Source organism: Aspergillus fumigatus, chromosome 1 (genome assembly GCF_000002655.1).
Source record: "Aspergillus fumigatus Af293 chromosome 1, whole genome shotgun sequence".
NCBI classification, from domain to species: domain Eukaryota; kingdom Fungi; phylum Ascomycota; class Eurotiomycetes; order Eurotiales; family Aspergillaceae; genus Aspergillus; species Aspergillus fumigatus.
This window is the reverse complement of record NC_007194.1, coordinates 3,520,412-3,546,110: the sequence shown is the minus strand read 5'-3', so window position 1 is coordinate 3,546,110 and position 25,699 is coordinate 3,520,412. Positions and strand designations below refer to the sequence as shown.

General features: G+C 50.4%; 8 protein-coding genes across 8 annotated transcripts; 3 read left to right on the top strand and 5 right to left on the bottom strand.

Annotated features, from left to right (window-relative positions):
• Window positions 1–216: 216 nt before the first annotated feature.
• Window positions 217–1,549, top strand: AFUA_1G13320 (NAD(P)-dependent oxidoreductase; the record flags this gene model as incomplete). The annotated part of the gene is made up of 4 exons (XM_077803943.1): window positions 217–603; window positions 660–991; window positions 1,099–1,236; window positions 1,285–1,549. 4 exons carry the CDS (start codon window positions 217–219, stop codon window positions 1,547–1,549), a joined length of 1,122 nt encoding a protein of 373 aa, XP_077660112.1.
• Window positions 1,550–1,919: 370 nt separating this feature from the next.
• Window positions 1,920–4,496, bottom strand: AFUA_1G13310 (bZIP transcription factor; the record flags this gene model as incomplete). Its single annotated transcript, XM_747608.2, has 2 exons — window positions 3,074–4,496; window positions 1,920–3,007 (listed from the first exon to the last, which is right to left on the bottom strand). The coding sequence occupies exons 1-2, from the start codon at window positions 3,657–3,659 to the stop codon at window positions 1,920–1,922; spliced, it is 1,674 nt and encodes a 557-aa protein (XP_752701.1). The 5' UTR covers window positions 3,660–4,496.
• A 2-nt stretch (window positions 4,497–4,498) lies between these two features.
• Window positions 4,499–6,614, bottom strand: AFUA_1G13300 (GTP cyclohydrolase II). Its single transcript, XM_077803942.1, has 2 exons — window positions 5,141–6,614; window positions 4,499–5,062 (listed from the first exon to the last, which is right to left on the bottom strand). Exons 1-2 carry the CDS (start codon window positions 6,347–6,349, stop codon window positions 5,033–5,035), a joined length of 1,239 nt encoding a protein of 412 aa, XP_077660111.1. The 5' UTR covers window positions 6,350–6,614; the 3' UTR covers window positions 4,499–5,032.
• A 338-nt stretch (window positions 6,615–6,952) lies between these two features.
• AFUA_1G13290 (SAGA-associated factor 29 family protein) lies at window positions 6,953–8,711 on the bottom strand (the record flags this gene model as incomplete). Its single annotated transcript, XM_747606.1, has 4 exons — window positions 6,953–7,235; window positions 7,294–7,819; window positions 8,057–8,489; window positions 8,544–8,711. The coding sequence occupies 4 exons, from the start codon at window positions 8,709–8,711 to the stop codon at window positions 6,953–6,955; spliced, it is 1,410 nt and encodes a 469-aa protein (XP_752699.1).
• A 24-nt stretch (window positions 8,712–8,735) lies between these two features.
• On the top strand, window positions 8,736–10,700 carry pmi1 (mannose-6-phosphate isomerase pmi1). The gene is made up of 5 exons (XM_747605.2): window positions 8,736–9,021; window positions 9,093–9,113; window positions 9,171–9,262; window positions 9,323–9,560; window positions 9,636–10,700. Exons 1-5 carry the CDS (start codon window positions 8,988–8,990, stop codon window positions 10,622–10,624), a joined length of 1,374 nt encoding a protein of 457 aa, XP_752698.1. The 5' UTR covers window positions 8,736–8,987; the 3' UTR covers window positions 10,625–10,700.
• Window positions 10,701–10,887: 187 nt separating this feature from the next.
• AFUA_1G13270 (putative 6-hexanolactone hydrolase) lies at window positions 10,888–12,645 on the top strand. The gene is made up of 3 exons (XM_747604.2): window positions 10,888–11,484; window positions 11,548–12,131; window positions 12,194–12,645. The coding sequence occupies exons 1-3, from the start codon at window positions 11,325–11,327 to the stop codon at window positions 12,326–12,328; spliced, it is 879 nt and encodes a 292-aa protein (XP_752697.2). The 5' UTR covers window positions 10,888–11,324; the 3' UTR covers window positions 12,329–12,645.
• A 13-nt stretch (window positions 12,646–12,658) lies between these two features.
• On the bottom strand, window positions 12,659–13,954 carry AFUA_1G13260 (putative Coatomer subunit epsilon; the record flags this gene model as incomplete). The annotated part of the gene is made up of 5 exons (XM_747603.2): window positions 13,826–13,954; window positions 13,364–13,745; window positions 13,139–13,274; window positions 12,829–13,067; window positions 12,659–12,767 (listed from the first exon to the last, which is right to left on the bottom strand). The coding sequence occupies exons 1-5, from the start codon at window positions 13,848–13,850 to the stop codon at window positions 12,659–12,661; spliced, it is 891 nt and encodes a 296-aa protein (XP_752696.2). The 5' UTR covers window positions 13,851–13,954.
• A 171-nt stretch (window positions 13,955–14,125) lies between these two features.
• On the bottom strand, window positions 14,126–23,126 carry AFUA_1G13250 (putative 1-phosphatidylinositol-4,5-bisphosphate phosphodiesterase Plc1). Its single transcript, XM_747602.2, has 5 exons — window positions 21,780–23,126; window positions 21,624–21,707; window positions 20,854–21,568; window positions 20,159–20,798; window positions 14,126–20,106 (listed from the first exon to the last, which is right to left on the bottom strand). Exon 5 carries the CDS (start codon window positions 18,440–18,442, stop codon window positions 15,005–15,007), a length of 3,438 nt encoding a protein of 1,145 aa, XP_752695.1. The 5' UTR covers window positions 18,443–20,106; window positions 20,159–20,798; window positions 20,854–21,568; window positions 21,624–21,707; window positions 21,780–23,126; the 3' UTR covers window positions 14,126–15,004.
• Between the last annotated feature and the right edge of the window lie 2,573 nt (window positions 23,127–25,699).

Genomic DNA, 25,699 nt, shown 5'->3' with positions numbered 1-25,699 from the left:
AAGTACACTGATGGGAGTGCATTGTTGGGTGAGGGTGATGAGACCCTCCGCCGTGTAAACACCATAACAGTATCAACCATGCAGTCGGAAACAGTGAACCTGCCTGGTTAATACTTTGTGTACTCAAGAACGGTCTTCCAGGACATCCTCTACCGATTTCAGAGGCAGGCATTTCTCAAATGCAGCAGCTACAGCCTGGATTCAGTCTATCGGCCGATGCCCTCCCGAGATCGGGGCCGCCCGGTGATCCCCAGAATAAATAAATACATATACCCTCATCCCATCCTCTTCACTTCTGCGCAAGAACCTCATTCACAATTCACAGCTCAAAATCAAGATGAGTCGGATTGGCTGGGTAAGTCTTCTCCAGACCAGACAAACCTAGACTCACAGCACTCTAATGACCTGAACCAGTATGGCCTCGGCTCCATGGGCCTGGCCATGGCCACCAACCTCCAGCGACATCTAGCCACAAAAGGGGCCCTGAACCTGGTCTATTCCAACCGGACAATGGCACGCGGCGACACGCTGAAAAGGCTAGGCGCCGTGCCCGAGCCGAGCTTCCCCAATCTCGTCGCCCAGTGCGGGATTATCTTCACCATGGTAGCCCCCTTCTATCCCGAGGGAGACTGCGAAACGCATAATAATAGACGACGCAGATCTCCAACGACACCGTGCTAAGCAATCTCATCACCACAGCGGTGGAATCAGGCCACTCGCTCAAAGACAAGATCTTCGTCGACTGCTCGACCGTCCACCCGCAGACGGTGGGCCTGACCGTCTCCAAGCTAAAGGAGAAGCAGGCTTCGTTCCTGGCTGCACCTGTATTCGGGGGCAACCCGATCGCCGTGGACGGGAAGCTTGTCTTCGCGATCGGTGGACCGAGGAGTGCGGCGGAGGTTGTCAAGCCGCTCATCCAGGATGTCATGGGGCGGAAGATCATCGACTGCGGGGAGGACGCAACCAAGTCGTCCCTGCTGAAGATTGCTGGGTGAGTCTTTCTTTCTTCCTTCAGAATTTTTTTTTTTTTTTTTTTTTTTTTTTTTTTTTTTTTTTTTTTGCGGCAGGGTGTCGGATGGTTTAGGCTGATTGTTACAGGAACATCGTGACGGTGAACTTGATGGAAGCCGTGGGCGAGGCACAGGTCTTCGCGGAGCGGACGGGCCTAGGTACCGGGCCGATGGAGGAATTGATCGGTGAGGCATTCGGTGCTGTGGCAGGTGGTTACTCTAAGAGGTTTGTAAGGGACTGCGGTAGAAAGTGACGCTGTACTGATTGCTGTAGACTGACAAGTGGTGCCTACGCGCCATCTCTCGACTCCCGTCCTGGGTTTGGGGTCTCCCTGGCCATCAAGGACGCCAATCACGCGCTTGCCATCGCCAACGAACAGAATGTCCGTCTGCCTGGTTTGCAGGTTGCGAGGGAGAACATGATGGCGGCGAGGGAGTACGCGGGCGAATGCCTGGATAGCAGCTCCATGTATGGAGTCTTGCGGCAGCAGGCGGGCCTGGAGTTTTGGAACGAGAAGAGCAGAAAGGGTGGAAGGTAAAATGTAGATTATCACCGTTGTTTGTATGCTTCGTGGACGCGTCGGTGGTGTCGTGTTTAGGCTATATACCACAATTTCGAACCATTATAGAACAAGAAAAATGAAATCTTCACTGCGGACCACCAACGAAAGAGATCTGAATAGATGTACAACACAGACCGTGAACCTCTGCTCGCCTGCTCGTAATACGCCGGTCACCAAGAAAGTCGCCAATCAGATAGATCACCAACCATACATCCATCTGCCCTTATGTATATGAAAACAAGAGAAGAAGACAAAGAGAGGTGCATCACAAAAAGAGATGGGAAGGTATCATGCGGATGAGACGCCGGATCAACGAATGAAAAACAACATTAACGTGGATTAAGATTTAAGATTTGATCCTCGCGGTTTCGGCCATGTGCGGATACGCTTCCGCGAAAGATGGACCGAGCGACCAATTGTCGAGATTTCTAAAATGTCGCTCAAAGACTGGATTGATGATGAGATCCTCATGATCACTGGTGGACAGCAAGCAGTCTGTCGCCTCGTACGGCCAGTTCACGGACAGGGTCCGGGTGAATGGGATGAACCAGTGCTCAAACGGATAATCCTGGTACGAGGCGACCAGTCGATCACGCATCCGCGGCCACGGAATGTAGTCGATCCAGGCCGGATGGGGTGTGAGAAGTTGAGAGGGCCGAGGTGTGAGCCAGTCAGGCAACCGCTCATAGTTCTCTGGCGTCGGGTAGATCTGCCACCGCATGAGGAGAAACATTGAGTATAAGACAGCTACTTGCTCAGGCAGGGACGAAATATCTGGGAATGCGCGAAGGATATCGACAAACACCTTTGACAGTGGATGCGAGTAAACACTCTTTTCGGGGTTCAGTAGGGACGAGACACTCGGATAAGGGGGCCCCACGAGCTTCTGCGTGGGAACTCCCTCTGCCGCTTTGCGCTGACGACTCTGAAGAAAATCCAACAGGATGGCGTCCAATGTGCACGTCGGGGCTATGTTCCGGATCGGAGTTTTGTATGCGGGCAAGGGTTGCTCCGGCGCAGGACCGCAAGGCGAAGGGGTGTAGACTGGAGGCAGATCGGCCTGACACGGCCTGAAGCTCTCCGTTGACCGACGAAACCCTTCCACTCGAGGAACTTGCTGAGAGGCATCAAGCAGGAAATTAAAACCCAGTCTCTCGTCCGTCCCAAAATCCAATCCATGAGCGAGGTTATGACGCTGATAGTCGAATGCGATCCGGAACGAGGCTAGTCCATTGCTGCTGCTATCCCGTCGATGGGCACTCATCGTAGGCGCCGAGTGTGTCGACGTCGGGGTGTCTGCCCCAGACGTCGTAGTCGTATAGGAGGACTCGTATCTTTGGCCGGTCGAGGTGAAATGATGAGTCTCGGTGTACCGTAGCGGACTGAAGGAAGGGTCCAGTGGTTGAGAAGGCGCAGGAGGGGGAGCAGGCTGATCTATTGTCCATTGTGTCAGCGATAATCCACATGAGCAATTCATGAACAATACCAAAGAACACTCACTTGGGTCCTGCTTCGCAACCAGCGGCTGTATGATATCCATCACCGCCTTAAGCCCGTGCTTCAGATCCCGGTTCTCCGCCTGAATCGCTTCATTCCGCTTCAGCGCTGCCTGGAGATCAAGGAACGGTTTCTGAGACGAGAGCTCGCGCACCCGCTGCTCAAGCGACTCAATGTGCGATTTGGTCCGCTCCCGGATCGCCCGCTGGGCCTGCCGATCATTCGCTCGCTTCTTGGCCAACTGCTCGGGAGTCAGATTGGCCACACCGCGCGACGAGGTAATATTGAGCTTGCGTTTCCGGCCCGCGGCCGCCGTGGATCCGCCATTATCGGCGACAGGTGTGTCGCCGTCGGCGGAGGTGAAACCGGACGGGGTCGGGGAGGCTTCCTGCTTGACGCAGTCGGGATCTTGATTCGGAGTGGAGAGGACAGTCGAGGACGGGTTCGAGGTGAGTGGTATTGATGCTGTTGCTGATACTAACACTGTGGCTGACGCTGCAGCTGGAGCTGGAGTGGTGCTCACGGATGACGATGACTCCAGGGCCGACGAGGGCGCCACATCATTTAAAGGAGGCAGGCGGGTGGCCATGGCCCTCACTGGCGCGTCTAGCTGACGCCAACGGCCATTCAAAGCGGCAGAGGGGCAAAATATTGGACGATGAGCAGTGCCAAGTGGAAGTGGGTGGAATAATGTCCACGAGACGGGGAATTGTGTCAGTGGGAATACGGAAGACTCGACATTTGGAATGGACAACAGACAGAATTGGGCGGGGTAGATATAATTTTTCTACCTCAGCTCGATTCAGGATCGTCGTCCTCCTCCTCTTCCTTCGGCGTTGCTGCTGCTTCTACTGTTGTTGAGCCAGATGCTGTTTGACATGGAGGTCGCATAATTCCCACAGTCGTTCAGGATTCGAGCCCATTCCTTCAGAGACTAACTGAGACAAGGGAACGACAACGGTTTGGGGGATGGTGGTCAAAGTGGAGTTCCGCCCCAAACCTTCCGTCGCCGCGGCTCACTCGGGGCTTTGGGCTTCTGGGCTTAGGGCTTGGGCTTGGGCTTAGACTTGGGCTTGGGCTTGGGCTTTGGCTTTGGCTTTGGGCCTATCTAAGGTACAAGATGAGGGCTCGAGGGTCTTGGATTGGTTCTGGCTCAACCAGCCCCGACTATCCTTTCTTCAAATGATGATTCTTGCGACCGTCTGATCTAGATTACTCCGCCTTTTTTTTTTTTCTTCTTGGTTAAGCTGTGGTGGTCAGAGTCTACAGAGTACAAACCACTATTATTGACCACACATACTCCATCGACCATCTCATGCAGTCCCATTCGATCGGATTATCATGGAAAAACTATAGACCATGCTGGATCGCAGCCAAGGCTCCTTCAGCCATTCTATGATCTTCCTCCCAAACGGTTACAGTAAGCAAAAAATAAAAAAAAAAAAAAAAAATGACGCACTGCCACCACGATAGACCGGGGTCTCTAGTTTTCCCAATTTATAGGATTCTAGGCATCCAGATATATTAATTGCCACTCAACGCCATTGACTCAGTGATCTCAATCGGCCGACGTCTCGCCGATATCCGGGTGATTGGAACTAACTGGACACGGAAAACGGTCCTTGCAGACACTCGTCAGACATCCACTGCAGGAGGAACTAGTCCGTCTAGAGACTAGAGCTGCATTTAAGAGTATGCGAACCAGAGGTTAGAGAGGGATTATTTTGACCAATCGAGGCCTAATGTGACATGTCGGGAACATCATGTACAAAGTGCGCTAATCCTCTAGTTTATGTACCGCACAAAAAGACAAAATGGACAAAAGCGAATAACGTGACCAGAACGTTTGCGCTGCAGAACCGTTACATGAGTGTGACGAGCATACACCGTGTCGACTTGGCTAAGTCCAAAAGCAGGAAGGCGTACTTCCAGCACAAGGTTACTAACCGAAAGGGGATAGGTTCATTGGAGCAAATGGCCCATTTTCGATATCTGCGAGGAGAGAGTGAGACATTGTTTAAGAATGATGAGAAAATAAGCTAGCTTGCAAGAGATAGATTGTCGACATACCTTCGTTCTCAGATACCCTTCGACCTCGGAACTCTTGATTCCCATCTTTCCACCCGATCTCCATGCCAATGGCACCATCGGCACCCGCTCTTTCACCACCACTTCTCGGTTGGGTCCCTCAACCGCTCGAATCTTGTCCGGGTTATTCGTGAGTAGTCGGATGCCGTGCGGATTCGAGTCAATCCCTAGACCAAGATCCACCAGGATCGCCGTAGCTAATCCATAACTTCTTGCATCCGCAGGGTGGCGAAGCAGGAGATTGGCTTCCACCGTGTCTGATCCCAGATCCTGAAGATTGTACGCTTTCAGTTTCTCGCCCAGCCCAATGCCTCGTCCTTCTTGGCGCAGGTACACAATTACACCTCCAGCAGCATTTGACGGTACCGCCCCATCCGGCGGTGACGCAGCCTCTGCCAACGTTTCCATAGGCAGCGACATGAGGCGAGCTGCTTCATCGAGCTGCTCGCCGCAGTCGCAGCGTGCAGACCAAGCCGTCTCACCAGTGTAGCACTCCGAATGGATTCTCACAAGAGGTGCCTCCTTGAGGCTACTTCGCGGCAGTGTGTGCGGACTGGATACAGCGCCGCCAGCTTCCGGACTGGCGGCCTCTTCAGCTTTCTCCTCGTCATACCAGCTGCTCACACGGCCCGGTCGGAGTTTCCCGACATACGCGCCACGGATCATGCGATCCATCTCCGTCTCTCCAGGCCGGATCTTGTCCAAGCTTCTGCTTCGAATTGTATTTCCAAACACAATCGCCAAATGCTCTTTGTTGTCTAAGTCATTGTGGTACAGGTGAAGAAACATCTCCGCGCCAGTTGTCGTGGGTATCCGAGCGCGGACGATACATTCGACATTGGGAAGACGAGAAAGCAACCTCGGGGGCTTAGTATGTGTTGACCCTTGCCGTGCGCCAGCTAATTGGGTCTGTTGAAGCAGCTCCGCGGTATTGATCGAGCCCCCGGGGGTTGCTGGAGGAGTGAAGGATGGGGAGAGTAATGATGCGGGAACCGCAGGGGTCATGTCCCCGCGGTCAGTGTCTATGCTGCTGATCTGGCTGGAAGTCTCATCTCGGAGTTCGTCTAATCTGGAGTGTAACGCAGGGGCTGATGTGATGTTCGACTTGAGAGAAAGCTCGTCGACGGGCTGCGGCGTGGTAGGCGTTTGCGCCCCAAAAGACGGAGAAGCATGGGACGGTAAATTCGACATTGCGATGACGGACTTGAGAGGGAGGAGGGAGGCGAAAGTACAATTTTAGAGACGGGTATCTCAACAAAGTATGATCATTACAGAATATAATATATGAAGAAAAACACGATTGATCACCTCACCACATTCTCTGCAAGAAAAAGACGACGATTGCAATCATATTTCAGTCACTCTTGGGATAGATTCAATGTTCGGCTCCTCGGGACATCCGCAGCTGCAAGTCGGCGGGGGAGAAGAGGCGCTGACTCATCGTGCGATTACATGAAGGTCCACCTGTCATTTGTCAGGCCTGACGTGATCCGCGGCAATTAACTGTGCCTAGTCTTTCAGCGCAGTCTAGCATCTTCTACGGGAGATTGCCCGACTAAATACGGAGTAGATCGAGCTGCATTCATAGTCCGTAGATAGTTATTCATTATTGTCAATCTGTTGATATCGAAGCGCAAGAGACAAAACATAAAATATCCCAGCCTCAACACCATATTTTAATCCCATGTGATCAAACGAGCCAGACTCCTGAACGGCCTCTTCCCGCAATTTAAGAACACTTCTGCTAAAGGGTATCATCGAAAGGGAGTCATCCATAACTCAGTCCGCCTTGATTCATTTTCCCGGAATGTCTAGGACAAATCGTCGATCGACCTCCATTTCCTTGTCATCCTCTTCGCCCTCGAATTTGAGGCGGTAGGTGTCCTTTTTCGTGCCCATCACTTCAGCACGGTAGAATGTAGTCGTGTCGGGGTATCGTGCTAGAACTTGCTTCCCCACAGGGAAAACCGGCAGTGTGGAGCCGACTTGGGGAATAGGGATCAGAGATGCGGCCGTGGTCTTGTAGACAGCGCCTTGTTCGCCATTCTCATTTGGTTCGGGGTCTTGCACGTCGTATCTAGAGGTAAACGGGTCAATTTTCTTGCACTCAGAAAGGGCAAGCGATGGAGACAGACCTCTTCTTAGGACCGTCACCGGAGATTCCCTTGATGATACACTGGATCCCCTCCCCTTCAACGCCCTGTTTGTTCTTATTATGTTTGAAAACCACTTCGGCGCCAATGACAAGCTGCCCGTTGCGCTCCGCGATCGTGCCTCTGATACTTTCTGCCGTTTCTTCAATTTTGACCATGACACCGTCACGAATTTCGCGGCCGTCACGCGTCTGAGGACTGGAAGCACTGGTGCTACGTTGTACGCCTTTGATGCGGCCAATCTTGTCCGATACAGACGGACCTGAGGGACCGGGCGAGTCTGTTGCTGATCCATCCACATCACTTCTCTTCTTTCGTGACTTGACCAGAGAAGCGGCGCGGTTGAATGGAGCTTCTGCTTCAGATGCTTGACGAAGCGCGGTCAATAACCCCAGGTTCTTGATCACGTCACTGGGTTCGTCTTGGAGAATAGCTCTCTCTTCCTCGCAGAGCTTGGACATTTGGCGATATAGACTGTCCAGCTGATTATGCTCGCTGAGAGTGGGCCCTGTCCAAAGTCAGTGCTGGTGTTCTCGAAATCCGTGAGCGCATAAGATCTGTCGAAACAATCGGGATCATAAAGGTTGCTGCAAGGATTAAGGTCGTAGCCATTTCAATAAACCAGAGTACACACGGGCAGAGTAGGAGAGGGCTCTCCATCGAGCAGTTGACCATCGATGGAAAAGGGGTATAGCATAAAACAACTAGGATTGGAGGTTTAAAAAGATGAAGGAAATCAACTCACTCCCACCGTCTCTACCAATCTGTTCGTTCAATGCAGCAATCTCTTCAGCCACGACTTTCTGCTTATCATTCTTCTCCTTAGCCTTGCGTAGGTCCTGTAGAATCTTGTTCCACATATCAGTCTCCTCATTAGCCGCGAGACCATTGTCTCTAGGCACAGGAGGACCTCGAGGTCTATTCCGCGACATCGTGTGAGATGGTGACTTAGACAGCCCAACAGTCAGCGACAGTTCTTTACTGCTCCCGAAAGACGCAACGAATCCCGTCTTCTTGCGCTGTTCAAGCTTCAACGCCTCCCACTCAAAGGCGGAGACGATCTCCTGGTGGCGTGCGCTGCGTGTTCCCCGTGCCGCACCGTGCCTTTGATTATGCGGACGGCCAGTGGGAGTGCTGCTGGAAGATGATTCTAAGAGCCGAGATTCAGCAGTGGGATTCTGCTAGCTTAGTTTTAGTTCAAAGCCGTTTCCCTGATCAGAAGGTACACTGACACCGACAGGTACCCCGGAACGGCGGCTAATAGTGGTAGTACTGCTCTGACTCTGGTCCAGCGCGTTGGCCCGGGACTGCTTGGCAGATCCGATCACATCGCGTCTGGCCGAGGAGGACGAAAGAGCGGAGGAGGCCAACTGGGGACGACGCTGATTGGCGGGTACCATGACGGATGCGGTCAGCCAAATCGGGACGGATCAAGCCCGTGTCCAGTAAGGTAGCATAGAAACAAGCATTTGGAGGGGAGAGAGAGGAAGAAAGGAAGTCTCTCAAAAAGATTGATCCGGACTGCTTTTAAAAGATCGAACGTTTGCTGCTCAGTGAATTACAGAAAGATTTTCACAGCGCTAGTTGAGTAGTGCTCGCGAGATTCACTGCTCCAATCTATATCATTGTGTCTACTCCAGGCCTCTGATTGCGAGAATTGCCCCTCACCAGCAAAAATGCCTCCAGTACCACTACTTCGACTCCAGTGCGGTAGGTTTTTGTCATTGTTATTTGCGATTGGCAGGTATGTATGGAAAGCTGACGAGTATGTTTTTTGAAAGGTGTCAACAGCTATGATTGGGGTAAGATCCATATAGTTTGTTCTACACTAAGAATCAAGCACTGATATATCCTCATAGGCAAGGTCGGCCATGAGTCGGCAGCTGCCAAGTATGCAGCTACTACAGCAGCTTCCGATTTCTCAATACAGTCAGACAAGCCTTACGCTGAGGTACTTTCTTTCTCCAGAATGGCTATCGTTGAGGATCGAAAAGCTGACCCGATGACGTAGCTGTGGATGGGAACACACCCCTCACTCCCTTCGAAAGATCTCGAGACTCAGCGCACCTTACTGGATATGGTTCAGGACAATCAGGCATTGATCTCTCAGGAGGTCAGTGAACGATATGGGGGGAAGCTTCCTTTCCTGTTCAAGGTGCTGTCGATCAGGAAGGCGCTCAGCATTCAGGCCCATCCGAACAAGAAGCTGGCGGAAAAGCTTCATGCCAGGGATCCTCGCAACTATCCGGGTGAGTACACAGCCTTCAAGCGGACTTTTGTGGTCTACTTCCAAACTGCATTTCACTGATAATAACTTTTCTCAGATGACAACCACAAACCGGAGATGACCATCGCCATCACCCCCTTTGAAGGCCTTTGCGGCTTCCGTCCTCTGGTTGAAATCATCCACTTCCTCAAAGCGGTCGCGCCTCTTCGTCAGTTGGTAGGAGAGCGGGCCGCCAGCGAATTTGAGAACACAGTCAAGGGCTCGGAGGAATCGGAGGACCCCGCGGTGACCGAGAAAAACAAGCAGGCTCTCCGCACTCTCTTCACGTCTCTAATGAGGTCCTCTCCTGAAAGTATCGAGGCCGCAACAAAGGAACTTGTCGCGATTGCCCAGAACTCGCCCGAGACCTTTACGACTTCATCCAGTACACCGGAGACCAACCCCACTAATCCTGCGGAACTGGCCGCCATCACGGTGCGCCTCAATGGACAGTTTCCCAATGACATCGGCTCCTTCGTGTTCTTCTTCCTCAACTTTGTCAAGCTGGAACCGGGTGAGGCTATGTTCCTCAAGGCGGATGATATCCATGCATACATCTCCGGTGACATCATTGAGTGCATGGCTTCGTCGGATAACGTTGTGCGAGCAGGCTTCACACCTAAGTTCAAAGACGTGGATACGCTGGTTGACATGCTGACGTACTCCTACGCGCCCATCGCTGAGCAGAAACTTGAGCCGACCGACTATCCCTATGCGGTCCTCAATGCCCCTGCTTACTCTAGCGGCTCCTCCTGCATCCTGTACGATCCCCCCATTGAGGAATTCAGTGTGGTCAAGACAGATCTCAAGCGGCAAGGTGCTAAGGCGACATTTGATGGAATTTCGGGCCCGAGCATTGTAATCTGCACCGCCGGAGCGGGTAAGATAACAGTCGGTCCCAAGACGGAGGAGGTCAATGAGGGATATGTGTTCTTTGTTGGAGCCAATGCAGAATGTATCATTGAGAGCACGGGAGAAGATACCTTTACTACGTTTAAAGCGTTCTGTGACTTGACCGGGAAGGAGGACATGGTAAACGGAAACTAGACGGCGGTTGCCAACTAAATTACTCTTTTTTTTTTTTTTCATATTTATTCCAATTGAATGAACCTTGCCATCCTTCAATCTCAGCGACCGCTATCAAGTTTGACTTTAGGCCTTTCTGTTCGGATTTCCAAACGGGAAGATCTCCACTTCGACTACATTTGCTGCCGACGGAATAGCCGAGGTTTATGCATCGACCAGCACCGTGACCATGTCGCATCGGAGCCCAGACGCTCCAGGATGAGTCCTGAACCTTGAACCGATAGATCCGCAAATTATCTTCGGCCGATCACCCGAACCAGCGGGGGATGTGATATGGGTGCGGGGAAGAGAGCGTATCAAGCTTTGGGACAGCCTACCCCCCGGCATTTAGAATCAACCGTCAAGCAGCAAACATCTTTCTTTTGTGCCATCTCAGGTTGTTTATGAGATAGCCACCGATGATTCAAGATGGCGGACCACCCGGATGATGTTCGTCTCACACTGCTGGAGAAGGCTGACCTCATTCCCGGCTACCTCTCTGTCCTAGCGACTGCGCTCTACAGCGCTGTCGCTGGCATTTTTCGCGGGAACACCGGTGCAAAAGAATATGGTGTCCATGTCGGCCATGCAATAGTGAGGAAGATGGTGACGAGGTTCTCGATGCGGCAAATGCAGTACGTAGACCAACATCCGCCACTCCGATCTGTGAATACCGTTGCTGATGTCCAGGAACAGGTCAATTTCCTACTCAACGAGCAAAGCGTATGAGCAGTTCATGACCAAACAGGGTCTGCAGGCACAGACCGTGACTCTCAAGTACGGCGCCCGGGGCCACTGGATCGGGAATCCCGACGCAAAGAACGTGGTCATCTATTATCACGGTTAGTCCCCACTGCTTTTTGCGACGCCAGCGCCAAGGGCACAACATGGCTGAGAGCAATCAGGTGGCGGATTCGCCATCGGCGGCGCACCCGGCCACTTCGACCTCTACTCGCACATCGTAGCCGACCTCAACGCAAACGGCCATGACGTCGCCATCTTCTTCCTGGCATACACCCTTACTCCACACGCCGCCTACCCGACCCAATTGCGCCAGGCTGCCGAAGCCCTCCGCTACATCGTCACGGAGACGAACCGCTCGCCATCCAACGTGATCGTCGGCGGCGACTCCGCAGGAGGGAACCTCGCTCTCGCACTGCTGCTGCACCTCTCCCATCCACATCCCGAGATCGAGCCCGTCGCGCTCTCCACCAACCTCGCCGGAGTGTTCGGGTTCGCGCCGTGGGTCAGCTTCCGCACAGACGGGACCTCGATGGACGCGAACAAGTACAGGGATGTGATCCCCTCAGACGCGCTGAAGAGATGGTCGAGTGCGTATCTCGCTGGTGCGAAGAGCAATGCCTGGAGCGAGCCAGCGCTCGCGCCTGTGGAGTGGTGGGCGGATGCAAAGACCGAGCAGGTCCTGATCCTTGCGGGTCAGCATGAGATCTTGTCGTCGGTGATTGATGACTTTGTGGAGAGGATCAAGGTATTTATTCTCCGTCATATTTTAGGAAGTCGATTGTGTCTCGGTTGCTGATGTGTGGCTAGACTGTTGTGCCGAATACCACCTATGTGGTTGGGTATGGTGAGACGCACGTCGATGCGGTCTACAGTGCCTCGCTGAAGAGTACAGAGAGTCAGCAGGGGAAGGAGTTGAAGAGGTGGCTGGGGGCGCGGCTGTAAGGGTTTGTGTGGATGCGGATGTGCTACACATCTGCAAGGGTGCTACCAGCCGCGGCTACACTGTACGAGAAGGTATGCACATTATAATATCATGCCCAGATATGTCTATATAAAATGTATTCTGCGAGCCATTAGAGTTTCCTAGTCACACGTGAGCAACGTCAACAAAAACACGTGTCTATGCGATTTTATTAGAGAAATCAATAAACAACAAAAGGCACCGCTGGGTAACACAATAACTTAACCGTCATACCAATTCATTAAAGAAAGACCCAATACACAATGTAATAGGAAGGAAGAAAGAGAGATGACCTAGAGTATTTCGTTAATCTAAGAAGCCACTCTTGGAGCGTACTTGGACGCAGCAGTATCAAACAGCTCGCTCTTCTCCTGGATATCGGCAAGTAAGGCATGCGAAGGTTGAACTTGTTGAAGACGACTGCAACAACACCAATTCGTTAGCTGATCTCAGTCATATCATGTTTGAGAGCAAAATATACCTCTCCAATTCCTCCGTAGGCTTCCCAGCCAATACATTCAGCACAATGGCATTAGCAATCAACTCCGCCTCCTCAGGGTATTTCTCCAGCGCAGCCGACAGCGCAGCTTCGGCCTCGGGTAACCGGCCCAGATGAATCTCCGCGACAGCCTGTCCGACAATAGACAAAGGTGCCGACGTACCAGGCGCGGACGCAAGTTCTTCGTAGACGTAAAAGGCAGACTGATATTTCTCACCACCCTGAATCCAAGGTACGTATTAGCCACGTCGAACATCCGAAAGAAACAAAAAACACGAAGAACACAACATACGATCCTCATCCCCACCCACGACTCAGCCAGATTAACAAGCAGAGAATCCTGCGCCCAGCGCTTAGCAGCCTGAACCTCTTTGAGCGCCAGATCGACCCGATTCTGCTGGAGATGGATCTGAACGATTAAGGCAACACTACCCTCTCACACACACCATTAGCTTTTTGCCCTGTTGCACCCCAATCCTCAAGAAAAAGGCTGAATGAAGGATAAATAGAAACTCACGCCTCCAAATTCCCCTGATGCTTCGTCAAGACCGCCAGCGCCTCCTCGCTCCGGCCCTGAGCCTGCAGCACCGTCCCCCCCAGGACCTGCACCGAGGCATTCTCCGGATAATTCTCCGCCAGTTCCTGTGTCAGCTGGAGTGCAGACTCGGCATCGCCCGCCGTGAGTTGCGCCAGCGCCTTCACCGCAGCGAGGTCGGGGTTTTTTTCTTCTTCGCCCTCGACGGCGGATAGGACTTCGGCGGTTTGGCCGAGGGCAAGCTGGGCGCGGAGCTGCAGGATGCGGGCGGTGAGATGGTTGTCTGGTGAGAGGGCCGAGGTATCGAAGTCGATCACGTTCTGGTATTGGCCTTGATGGAAGGCATTGTGGATGTTGATGAGCTCTGCGGGGATTAGGAGTCAATTGAGTTGCTTTTCCCAGGCTGCGAAATGAGGTTGGGGAAGTCAATCGGTCAGCACTCACCACCTTCTGTCGAGAATGGATCCATACTGAGAAATGTGAGAAGCACGAAGAGATCGACGGATTGAAATAGGATTAATATTGTAGAGGTAGACAAGTATACGTTGGCCTCAAAACACGGCCCATTTCTTGGGATCGTAAGGCGGTGAGAGCAGGTCTGCCGTTCATGGCAAGTTATCTTGATCGCGCAATGAGATGCAACTCTCCATATTCTATCTTGAAGAGTAGATACGGGTAGATATGACGGAAATAGTCGAGATCTACTTTGTTAAGGGAGAGGAAATTCTTTTATTTACTTCCTTATATCTAACAAATTCGACAAATTGCAATGGCTGCCCATAGCTGTAGAAAGGAGCGTCCCAGCCGCATCTTCAATAGTAAGACAAGTTGGAAGAACTAAGAAGACAGAGACGCCTCGCCATCAGGGTGTCGTCAGGAGCTCCTGGGAGATGTGTATGGCGGACTGCAGGATGTTTTCTCGCCCGCGAGCGTGGGGATGACATAGAGAGGCCGTCGCAAACAATGCCTCCAAACGTATTCTCCGACAATTTAGGACAAAGCAACAGTTATTTCGCTGGTAACCCTTCAAATGCTACCGTTTCATCAGATACAGTTGAAATCACAAGTAATGCCATGCGGAAGCCTTGGAAACGCTCTAAAGAGATTTCAAGGCATGTGAAATCCGTTGGAACAATCCACAGCAATGCACACAACTTGGTAAAAAAAAACAAAAGAAAAGTAATGGGTATCGCCAGACGGGTATAACAATGTCAGTATAATCAGTAGCACAAATCAACAAAACAAATATAGCGACATCAACAGAAGTCTTGAATGCGCGGTTAGAATCCACGAAAAATCAGGGACCGTCCCAGACGTATTACATGAGTAACAAAACAAGCAGGTATATGATCATGGTTTCTTCAAGCCATCCGGTGGTATGAACAATCGCTAAGCGCCATGTTTCCCTGAAGCACCTGGAAAATCAAGAGCAACGCAAAAAAACGCAAATGCAACCTCGATAGAAAAACGCCGCTCCAATATTTGCACAGGAGTACTGGCCATCCAGATGCGAGATGGGGATGGTGATAATGTCGAGGGGGACGGGCCAGAGGATAGAAGAAAAGGAGTAAATGTAAAAGCACGACCTGCAGGTATGGCATGTACCCTGTTGGTGGGACTCTGTTAAAGAAACAGAGATGATGTGGACGTCGTTGAAACAGTAGGCGTCAATACCGGAGACGTATCCTTATCGTCTTGGCTTGCAGGCGTCTCGCTGCCCTTGTCAGATCTCTCTGTCGATGAACCACGCTTGAACACTGTTTGACCAATCTGACGAAGGATCCCCAGACGCTCCGCTCGAAGTTCCTCGGCTCCGAGTCGTTGAACCGGCACCGGCTCCTCCTTAGTAATTCTGCAGAATAGGGTGGAGAACAGATATTGATCACCGCCCAGGTCATACAGTGGCAGGTAACGGTAACCCTGAGACAGACTGCTCAGTTTTGCAGTGAAAGTGGCCAATTGAACACTGTTGTTGTTCCCAGCACTGCGCCCATCCAGTGAGCTCCAAACAGTCCAACGAACGAACACCAAGTCTGGATACTTGGTCTCGAGCGATAGCTTGAAACGATCATTGAAAGTTGGGCTGTATCCGTTGCTCTGCTCGATCTTTGTGCGTCGACGATGCGGATAGCCAATGCCCGACACGCCATTCCGCGCGGAAGCATTCATGCCTCCTTCTCCGACGACAAAACTCTGGCCGCGATCGTCTGCGCTGAACATCTCAATTTCCACATATGGGTTGATATTGTCATCTGGTCCCATGGTACGTGGTCGAGGAAGTTGTTGAGCAGAAATGACCTCCACTGAGAACCGAACCAGCTTCCGTTCGGTGGACGTCTTGCTCGCTTGCTCGTAAGGTGGGAGACGAAGTGATTCGGGCTTCAGGACGTAGCCAGTGCGGTCAGTTCCAGCCGCAAACATGGCTTGGTTCAGCTGCATTCCGATGTCGTACGTTTGCCAATTCAAGGCGGCCATTTGCACGCCGCGTCGCCAGAACTTGAGCGGATCGAAATTGGACGAACGCAAGCGAAACCCGGATGGATAGACTCGCGTGAGGTATTTTTGATTGTGCCTTTCCAACAGCGCCTTATTCTCCGCGTCACGGCAGATGCTCTCGAACGCCCGCTCCGCGAAGGAGTAAACATGGTTGAACCGCTGACTCTCGGGAGACGAGAAACTATGCCATTTGTAGCCACGGGTGTAGACTCCAAGGTCTGATAGAGGCTTCGTGATCTTGCTCTTTTGACGTCGTCTTCTTTCTCTCTTGACTGACACCAACGCGCCATCGCTGTCTTCTGTCGCGCTACTCATACTTGTGGTGGTGAAAGACCGTCTATCCTGTGAAACGAACGGCCCTACACTCTCCTGGCCAATGGTCATAGGACTGGAGAGAGGAGGAAGGTTCGTGCACAAAGGATTCTCAGGGACGCTAGGACGCATCCATGGGGAGCTTGAGCTGCGCTTCCGACCAGCGCTCGCGAAAGAGGTCGAGGTATCTTGTCGCACTCCATCGAGGGTCTCGTCACATGTTTTGACTTTGACGAGAATCCGGCCCTTCAGTTCTTCTGGTGATGGGAGGACAAAACTATTTGTCAAGAGCGGCTCCAGGACGAGTCGTTCCTTGAATGTGTCTTTCATGATCCTGACCATCGCCAGCTGCTGTTCAGGATTGCAATGAACCTCGAGCGAGAGGATTAGCGGGAAGTCGCAGGTGATAAATGCATATCGGTTGATGACAGTAATGCAATCAGCGAAGAGAACACTGGTTGTCATCGTCCGTCCATGCGAAACGATCGGGCGGCCATCGGCACCGTCCCAGCAGTCAATCTCGACACATCGGCAGCCCTGTGACAGAGCGCTGATATACGCCTCTGTGCTGGAAGCGCCGGCAACTTGACGGCCTAACAGGTACGTGTTATGGGAGCTGGAAATGAAATACTCATTGAGCGGTCGGTCAAATCGCGATTGAGGGGGGCGAGATGCGTATATTCCATTCCAGTTGGACGAGAGAAAGGCAGAGAAGGCTTCCAGGCTCATTCGGAAAGCCTGACGTTCCACACCATCTGTAAGACTTGGTGCTCGCGGTTTGCACTTTCGGACATATTTTTCAAAAACTGAGACCCAATAGGCTCGATCGGTATCAACATCTTCTTGCTGTGCGTCGCGGAGAAAAGCCAGAAATTCGTCGACAGTGAGACCTTCCTGGGCATTCGTGGCCCACGTTTTGTACAAGTCATTGATATCTTTCCTTTCTTTTAGACGAGCGACAAAGTTCTGAAATTCCGAAAAGTTGAGTCGACCCTTGTTGCCAAGATCAGCCTTGGAAAACTGAGCTCGAAGCATGTTCTTTGAACAATTGATATGCAAGCTTCTACAAACTGTTTCAACGGCACCGAAGTCAAGACTCTCTTCTTCGCCGGGCGCTAAGCCCTGAGGGAACAGCCTTGACATTTCACGTTGCCAGTGTACTTTCAAGACAGTCTCACTCTGACCGGAACCAGCCAAGCCAGCCATGAGATTGATTCGATACTGAGAGATATTCTCCAAAGTCGTTGTCCAAAGTTCAAGGATATGGTCATTGGGAGCAATGAGGTGCAACGTCTTGACGGACCGACCCTTGGACTTTTCAGGATCAGCAATGACAATGGTGAACCAGCGGCCTTCAACATCCTGAGGGACTTGGTGTTCCTCGCGATAGTTGCGCGCATCCACTCCGACGCGGACCTCCTTGATATCGTCAATGTAAAAGCGTTTCGCCGGGTTTGACAGATCCCAGTAAACCTTGCCTGCATCAAGGTCGAGGAAGAAGCGCACCTGCTTCTTGCGCTTCTTAGTCACTTTCGTCAACACCGTCCCGCGCTGAATCGCCGAATCGACTTTGGGCGCAACAGCGCCCACGTTGCGCGAGGCCATCATACTGGCGTCAGTCGAGAGACTGGGCGCTTCCGAGCCACACCAGACACCCAGAGAATCCACCGCGTCGTTGCCATCTTCTTCGTTGCTAGAATCAAGGGCACACTCACGTCCGGTTTGAGCTGCAGTTTTACTGTCGCTGCGTCGCCGCATAATGACCGGACCGGAGCTGCGATCTCGTTTATCACTGTGAGTCGCAGATTGTCTTCTTCGTGTGAGCTTGCTGGCTGCGCCTCTCGATATTCTCCGCATCAGGCCAGCGCCTTTATTCGGATTGGGGGACACAGAGTCCACATTTGAGGTTGCCGGATTACCTGGGACAGCCATCATTGACTCTCCAAGCTCGAAAGAGGAAAGCGAAACGGGAGGAAAAGTAGATAAACGCCCCTGAAGGGCGTCGGTAGCAATCTGTAATGGTGTGCCTGAAGGGCTAGACGCATTTGAATGGTTGGAAGCGGGGAAGAGAGATGAGGGAGTAGTTGTGAGCGAAGATATATAAGAGGTTGTCGAGGAGGTCTGAGTTGCGGGCGAAAAAGACTTGATGACATGGTGTAATTTTGGAGGGTTGGGGAGAGAATTGTTGATATTTAAACTGGATTCAGCGTCGCCATTGAGAGCCGCAGGCGACGAAGTAGTAGCATAAGCCATTGCGGCTACTGAATATACCGCCAAGTTGTCGAGCGTGAGATCGAGAAGACTTGTATTGATTCGTGTCTGTGCCTGAGTCACCTGGACTCTGGGGAGGACGAATGAGGTCCAAGGCGGTTACCAAAGGTATGCAGTTGCTTCGGCGAGCAGCCTATAGCGAGGATGCAATACGAGCCCTAAAAAGGGAACGTGTCTGAGTAAGAAATGCACAAGCCACTTCCTTAGCGGGATTGCTCCGGTTTTGATATCTGCATCTTGGCCAGCCTTTAATGCAAAGCGGAGAGCCCTGCCTGAGAGCACTCGCGGGAGAGAAAAGCAGACAAGAAAAAAGGACAGAGAGGTCGACTCAGGTCCTTGATAGCGATTGAGACAGGCACTGGCTCTGTTGTGTAACGATAAGGCTGTGGCCGAAGCTGACAGGCGCACAATAACGAATCGCAGAATCGTGCAATTACGCCTTTGACTGGAGACTTGGCTGCCCGCTCGCTCGTCTCCGTGTCGGCTTGGTTGAATGGCTGAGCTTCGTCCTTGTTCTTATCGTCTCCTGCTATTATTTTTTTTAATAACTTTTTTTACCTCCCCGGTCGAATTATGATATTTTTACCCCTCCTTGGAAGCGCCGATCTTCCAGTACGCGGGGAAAGCTATATCCTCTGCAAGAAAAATGCGAGGGGATTTGCGGAGACGGGCTGTCTCACTGATTGGAGATGAAGACGGCCGCCGTGATGTGTTGAGAAACAAGGCGAGCGAAATTCGAAGACGATTTCTTTTTCCACTCTCTTCTTATTTGTTCTAAGAAAGCGAGATGCGAGTCACAACGTATGCAACTGCGCATGTGCTTGGTTGTCAGCAGAGCCCCCCTCCGCAGAACCAAGCAGCGCTCTTTTTTCGCGGCAATAATTGGAACAAGAGCCAGGGGATCGAACTATGCGTCGATTGGCGTCACTTTTGACAAAAGGGCGAGGCGGCGCGGGTAACGGAATGGGGAATCGGCGACGAAGATCGGGGCCGATTGCAATGCGAACGCACGATTGCCTGCCAACAAAGGTGGATGCACGCGGTCCAAAAGGGAAGAGGGACTTGAGGATTGAGCAATCGGGGATTGGACCGAGTAGAGAGGAAACGTCGTGAGAGGTAATAGTGTAGTTTTGCTCGACGTCAAAGCTATGCCGAGTTTTCCTGCACGGTTACGTGGTGCGAAGGAGATTGACCTGCAGTAACACCGTCCGGGCAAGTAGACCGACAAAGCTCTCTGTGAGTCAGAAACGATGATGGATCATGCGACGGAGGAGAATGTGCCAGCGTTATCCTTCGTCCAGACAAAAATCGAGTACTCGGGAGGCTATAGATGGCGGTACAAAGGATGCTTGTAGGAAGTGGGAGACGTTGGAAAAGGGAGTAGAAAAAAAAGAAATCTGAAGAATTGTTCGAATTTCTTCTCTCTTTGGATACTTTTTTTTTTAAACCCTTTCCAAAAAGATAATAATAGGTAATACTAAATGACGGGGAGGAAGATGATAAGGTAGTTTTAGGGCCGCACGGGGCAGGGCTGTGATTGGAATTGGAAGAAGGATTTTGGAAGGCTCGAATCGAATTCGAAGAAACCGATGGATGTTTCAATTGATTGAAAGAAAGCTCAGGTGGATCCTTACACTGACGTACAGCTTGGTATTTCAGTATCGTCACAGCCGTTGATACACGTACGGACAAGTGTACCAGTTCCAGTTCCCCGTTCAGCCTCTCCAGGCCTCGTTCTTGTAATCGATACCTTTTGATGTAACGCGTCGCGGTGGCGTATCCTTCGTTTGCCTTTCCTTCTCTAACTCGACGGAAGCCTGTGGATTTTCCCTGGGGTGATGCGGAGTATTGGATTTTTTATTGAATATTACAGGCCTTTCTGTTGTTGGTACGGAGTATTAGAGGTTGGACTTGGTATTGAATGATGAGCACTTGTAATGATGATATAACGCAACAATAATGGTGATGTGATGGCTTTCTCAGAGGTCCCGATAGGAATGAAGGACATAGATCTGTGGTGGTAATCAAAGTTGTGCTTGCGAAAGGGTGTACGACCCTCCATTTAAATATCACACCTATGAGGGTCAAGAAAGGGGTGATATTTCATCAGGCATGTAGTCTCATTAGACTGGGCCGTTGCACTCGGTATCTACTTGTTCAGGGTTGCGAGGTAAGGTAGGCATCCTGGTTCCGTTGGTGGGTGGATTCAAACAGCACATCACAACAGCTCGCAACAGCAGCCCAAATTAATTAGCTCTTCCAATTTCCCTTTTTTTTCCTAAGCTGATCTTTCGACTAACCTCACTTCCCCACCGTTTTGAAGAAGATTTAAGGCAACCTGACCGATTTAATTAGAAGCGTGACCAATGAGCTAAGCATTTCCTCTCGTTTACTTTACCGCCTGTCTTAAAGCCAGCCCCCATTGAGACAACTCTCTATGTATGTACTGATTGATTAATATGTAGGCTATTATTGAGGAATAAAAGCGCATGAATTTTGTTTTAAATATTAATTAATATGTGAGAATCGTCCCATTCATCGTCTCGAAAATGACTCAAGTAGATACTGGAACTGCATTTGGCAAGGACACCATCGGCGGATCCCAATTCGACACTCTAATTGGCCAACCATTCCTGGAGAATGTCACTCTTCAATCTCTCAAGAGAATGATCGATGTTTCAAAGTCCCTGCCAACTTTCTTCTCATTCGTCGTGACAGGATGGGGAATCGTGTATCCATAGGAGTTGAAGTCTTGTCATTCCATCTACATGCCTTGTGTGTAACAGGATTGGTAAGATAGAAATAGACAATAACGAATTCCGTCACAGCATACCCGTGTCCTGACACGTAACCATCCCATCATGATCATGAGATGATAGAGAAGATTGTTTCAGCTGCATAGGCTCCCCCAGAATTCTCTGAGCTTTTCAGTGAGAGTCTATGCAGTCTAATCTACACACGACAGAATAGTATGTGAATGCCAAGCTAGGCAAACCCATATATGATTTGTTTAGTACCCATATATACCCCATATATTCCTCCCTGTTGCTGTCACTATTACTGTCACAGAAAGTGCATGGCACCGACACAATGGTCGTGGAAACAAAGCTGTGGAGGTTTCAGTCTTATCTGCTCATAATCAGTATATGATCAGCGAACTTGCATCGGCCACTTTGAGGAGGGTTCCGTTTATTCCTAGCCTGCAGCACCGCTGTCGCTGACGGCATAAGAATTAAATCTTCCAAATCTGTTAAGACATCCTGTGTCACCTTTGCAAGAGTCGCATATGCGCTGGCAAATTGATATAGAGAAGACTTACCTGGGTGGATCATATCACCTGACAAATGGGCAGCTAACTTTCTCTGAATGCTTCTTGACCGCATCAGCCCACTGTATCTGCACCAACTGTAATTCTGGCAGATTGATCTCAGAAATGGCTGATAAGTATCCCCTGCAACCAGGACTATCCTCCAATATTGTCTTGTAAAAGTTTACAGGGGTAAGTTACCTAGTTACCGGGAACTTCGCAATACCCGGCCACGATAAGGTTTCTTAGTCCTAGGGCTGAGGCTGGATGAGGATATTAAGTGGCGGTGAAACGATGGCCAGGGGGCGGTGCGAGAAGGGAGGAAGTGACAGCTGGGGGGAAAATGAGAATAGGGATCATCGTTCTCTACTAAGCGGAGAATAACGAAGGTTATGAAACTCCGCTCTTCAAACACTAGTTAGCAGATCCATGGGGAATTATCCCGAGGATTTTTGAGATGATCCCTACAAGCCCACAACGCTCCCGTTCAAAATTTGAGAGTCATCCACCAAGGAGAGCGGTCAAATTCCCGATCCACAGGTGGTGTACGGAGTACGAAGTAGACTATTCCCTATCGACACTGGTTGTCGGCTACATGCCTACCTAGTTTCTCTCAGATAGGAGACGGGGCGCTCAAACCTGCTCAAACCTGCCATACCTATTGAATCACTCATCCTAATCATCATTTATGCCCAATGTGATATTGTATCATCAGTTGACGCTCTGACAACAGACCTGATCACATTGCGAATTTACGTCTGGCCTGATTAGTGCATTGCCAGGCTGAGCCTGCCCTGTTGTGAGACCAGCTATCAGCATCATTCTGCAGGGCGCCTCCCAACCCCGCACATGGTTGATAGTTCCTGCTGAATTGGTGTCGCTCATTTCCTCATATCGTCCACGACAGCATTGAGAAGTTCGTCATTTACTATCGTGTCCAGCTTGCTCTTAACCTCCAAAGGTTAAACACCCGGGGTCTATGTTTTTCCCGGCTGCCCTTCGTCCTCAAGCTGCCCTGTCCCTGACGCAGCGTATCGAAACGATACATACAGGCAAGGTTTAGGCGAGAGATAGATCGGTCGGTGTTTTGAGGAGGCTTTTCCAACATCGCATTGCACATCGCTTAGGGTAACTTCCCTCCAGGTCTGGAGAAGGAAATGCCCTCATAACGAATGCCGTGCATTATGCTTCCAAGCATGGCATCATTCTGTCACTTTTCATAGGGTGGCGGGGTCCGCGTCCAGCGAAACTGCCGCTCAGACTCAGTGACTTCATTATCTATACTTTGGGAATTCTTTCACGCTTCCATAGTGCAGATTCTGATTAGATTGAAATTGATTATTTATTTGGAATGTCTTAGAATAGTGCACATATGAGCGTAGGCAGGTTTTCCATTGTATGTAGGTGTACCATACTTGCTAGCTGGGATTGTCCTCCAATGAGAGACTAGGCTGAATGCAAATGATCAGGTGAGAGGTTGCAGCATCCCCTCAGTTGCTAAGCTTGGCTTCGACTCACGAGAGGTGTACCAGGCAACATTGTTTACTTACTATCATTGTTTATCATGAATTCGTAATGCAATCACTATTTCTTCTGGCTTATCCGTTTGCATAACGGTTTCGCGGTTATTGCGGGATATGCTTTGACAGAGTCGACGTTAGGTTAGATCAATTTAATCTTCAATGTCAGGCTTTATAATCTAATGACGCAGACGCATGTACATTTTAGTTGCTCATGATGACCGGCTGCATGGACGTACGATTAAGGCATAGTCGTACATGTCGACAGCCGTCCGAGGTAGGTACCAAACATTATCACTAATCTTTCTGTTCTCATGACAACATACCTGAAAGGATCGTGCTATTGAATCACCTACTTGGGTAGTTAATATGCTGAGAGACTAACCCATACCACCTTACTGCAACCTGCATATGCTTATAATTGAAGAATTTGCCTCATGACCTCAAAGCCTTGGGGGAATAACAAGGAGAATACCTACCTACTTCTAAAAGAAGTACTTACCCCTCTCCGACGTTCGTCTGTTAATAGAGTGTTTCCGTCTTTTCTCTGCTACATGCATATCTTATAGACCGATAAGCAGCAACTCAAACAGGGCACCTGATACTTTCAGTTCAAGTCAGCGTTTGATAATGATGATGCTCGGTATTAGTGCTGACAATCCTGATGATCTGACCGCTCTAATGAGCGTCATCCAGACGCGTCCTGACGTGCCACGATATCAACAGATAACAGTATAGTTTTGCATCCAAACTATGATTGATAACAATAGGGAGGAAACTGTTTCGAGTCACTTTTTTGTGATGATACATACCAGTAAATGAACAGGAACTTGAAAGAGCGAGGCAGTCTTGTCTAGCCCCGTGACCATCAACGTGCCCCCTTATTCGTGGCGGGATGGGTCGGTTCGTACGGAGTAGTGCTTGTGTTATCATGACACTATTTCAGTCCAGGGGCACCCATCTCTCAGCATAACAGAAAAGAGGTTATCCAAGTTTTATCTATTGAGTATCTAGGCAGGTAACCATACCTACCTTGCTATTTTGAGTCATAGGAGCGTCTCCTCCCACTTACTGGACTTTGTAGCGAAGGCATCCAATGAGGACAAAACTTTGGAGTGAGGGCCTAAGCTTGCTGATTGGCTCTTGGCGTCTGCCTCATGGGGCTATTCTCAAACGGTAGCCGCCCCACACTTGACAGCTTCCAAGCCTTCCATCCATCGTTCTTTGCCCTTCAGCCAGAAAGGATCTCGCATCCGAAAATTCCTTGCTACGATCACACACTTGCCAACAGCCAGTGAGAGAGCGGTCAAGAACCCCCGCTTCGTCCTTGGGTCATCGTTCTCGTATCCCCCTCACGCCAAAGTAGAGAAATCCAAGTCTTTCATTTGCTCAAAATGAGCATGGTATTCTGTTGCCAGTTCAATCGGCATATCATGTATCGTCCATGATTTCGTGACACCAGCTTATTTTCTCATTTCGTTGATTTTCCCAAATCTGTCCCCCGACAAAGCTTGTGGTCTACAGTATTACAGAGCTCCACTAGAAACCGGGGGGGCGGGAGAGGGTGGCAGTGAAACGTGCCAAACGAGGCATCCTTCATTCTGCGTTTGTAATACAGTAATGACTGGGCCTCTCTTTGGAGGCATCGATTCAAGTGTCAATAGTAGAGTGAAAAGGGATATGCGGTTCCTGCAAAATTTGGTAGCAGTCAACGGTTAAGGGCATTATGACATCATCGACAAATTGCCTCATGCAAATGAACCAGGGATCCCCCGCTCTTCAAGAAATACCAAGGAATTGACAGCACGAAAGAAAAGGGGGAGAATAACGAGCGGCTTCAATGGAAATACATCCCTTACCAGCATTTTGGTTCTACTTTACCTGATGGGTATCTAGCTCAAAGAAAACAGTTTAAACTAAAAAAGGAGATTACAATTAAAACTAGGTAGTTTCCCGTCAGCGTGGTTGCTGCATCAGATGCATTAGCGTGCATCATTGGACTCATGAATGTAATTCCATAACACCGTTTTCGTAATAACAATACATACAATACCTTCCATACAACATCTGAGGTTCCCTGTTGGTATTTTGCGGCCCCAAGTCCAGTGTCTACTACCCACACAACCCCTTATGAAAGAGAAGCCGGCTGCAAATAGGTAGATTTTCTCGCTGTCGATCTTCGATAGTTGGTCCAACTTCATGACATGCAGTCAGACAATTTAGTCGAATACATATTTGTAATCCCATCCCTTGATCTTCAGGAGACCGACCGACGAGACAGAACAGACCCGTGTAAGCGGTTCTTACATTCATAGTACCTGGCATCTGACATCATTGACCGCCGGGGCTACGAAAGGCAGCTGTTTTGTAATTATGACCAGTTGAAGGCTGAGGTGAGCATGTTCCCAACTG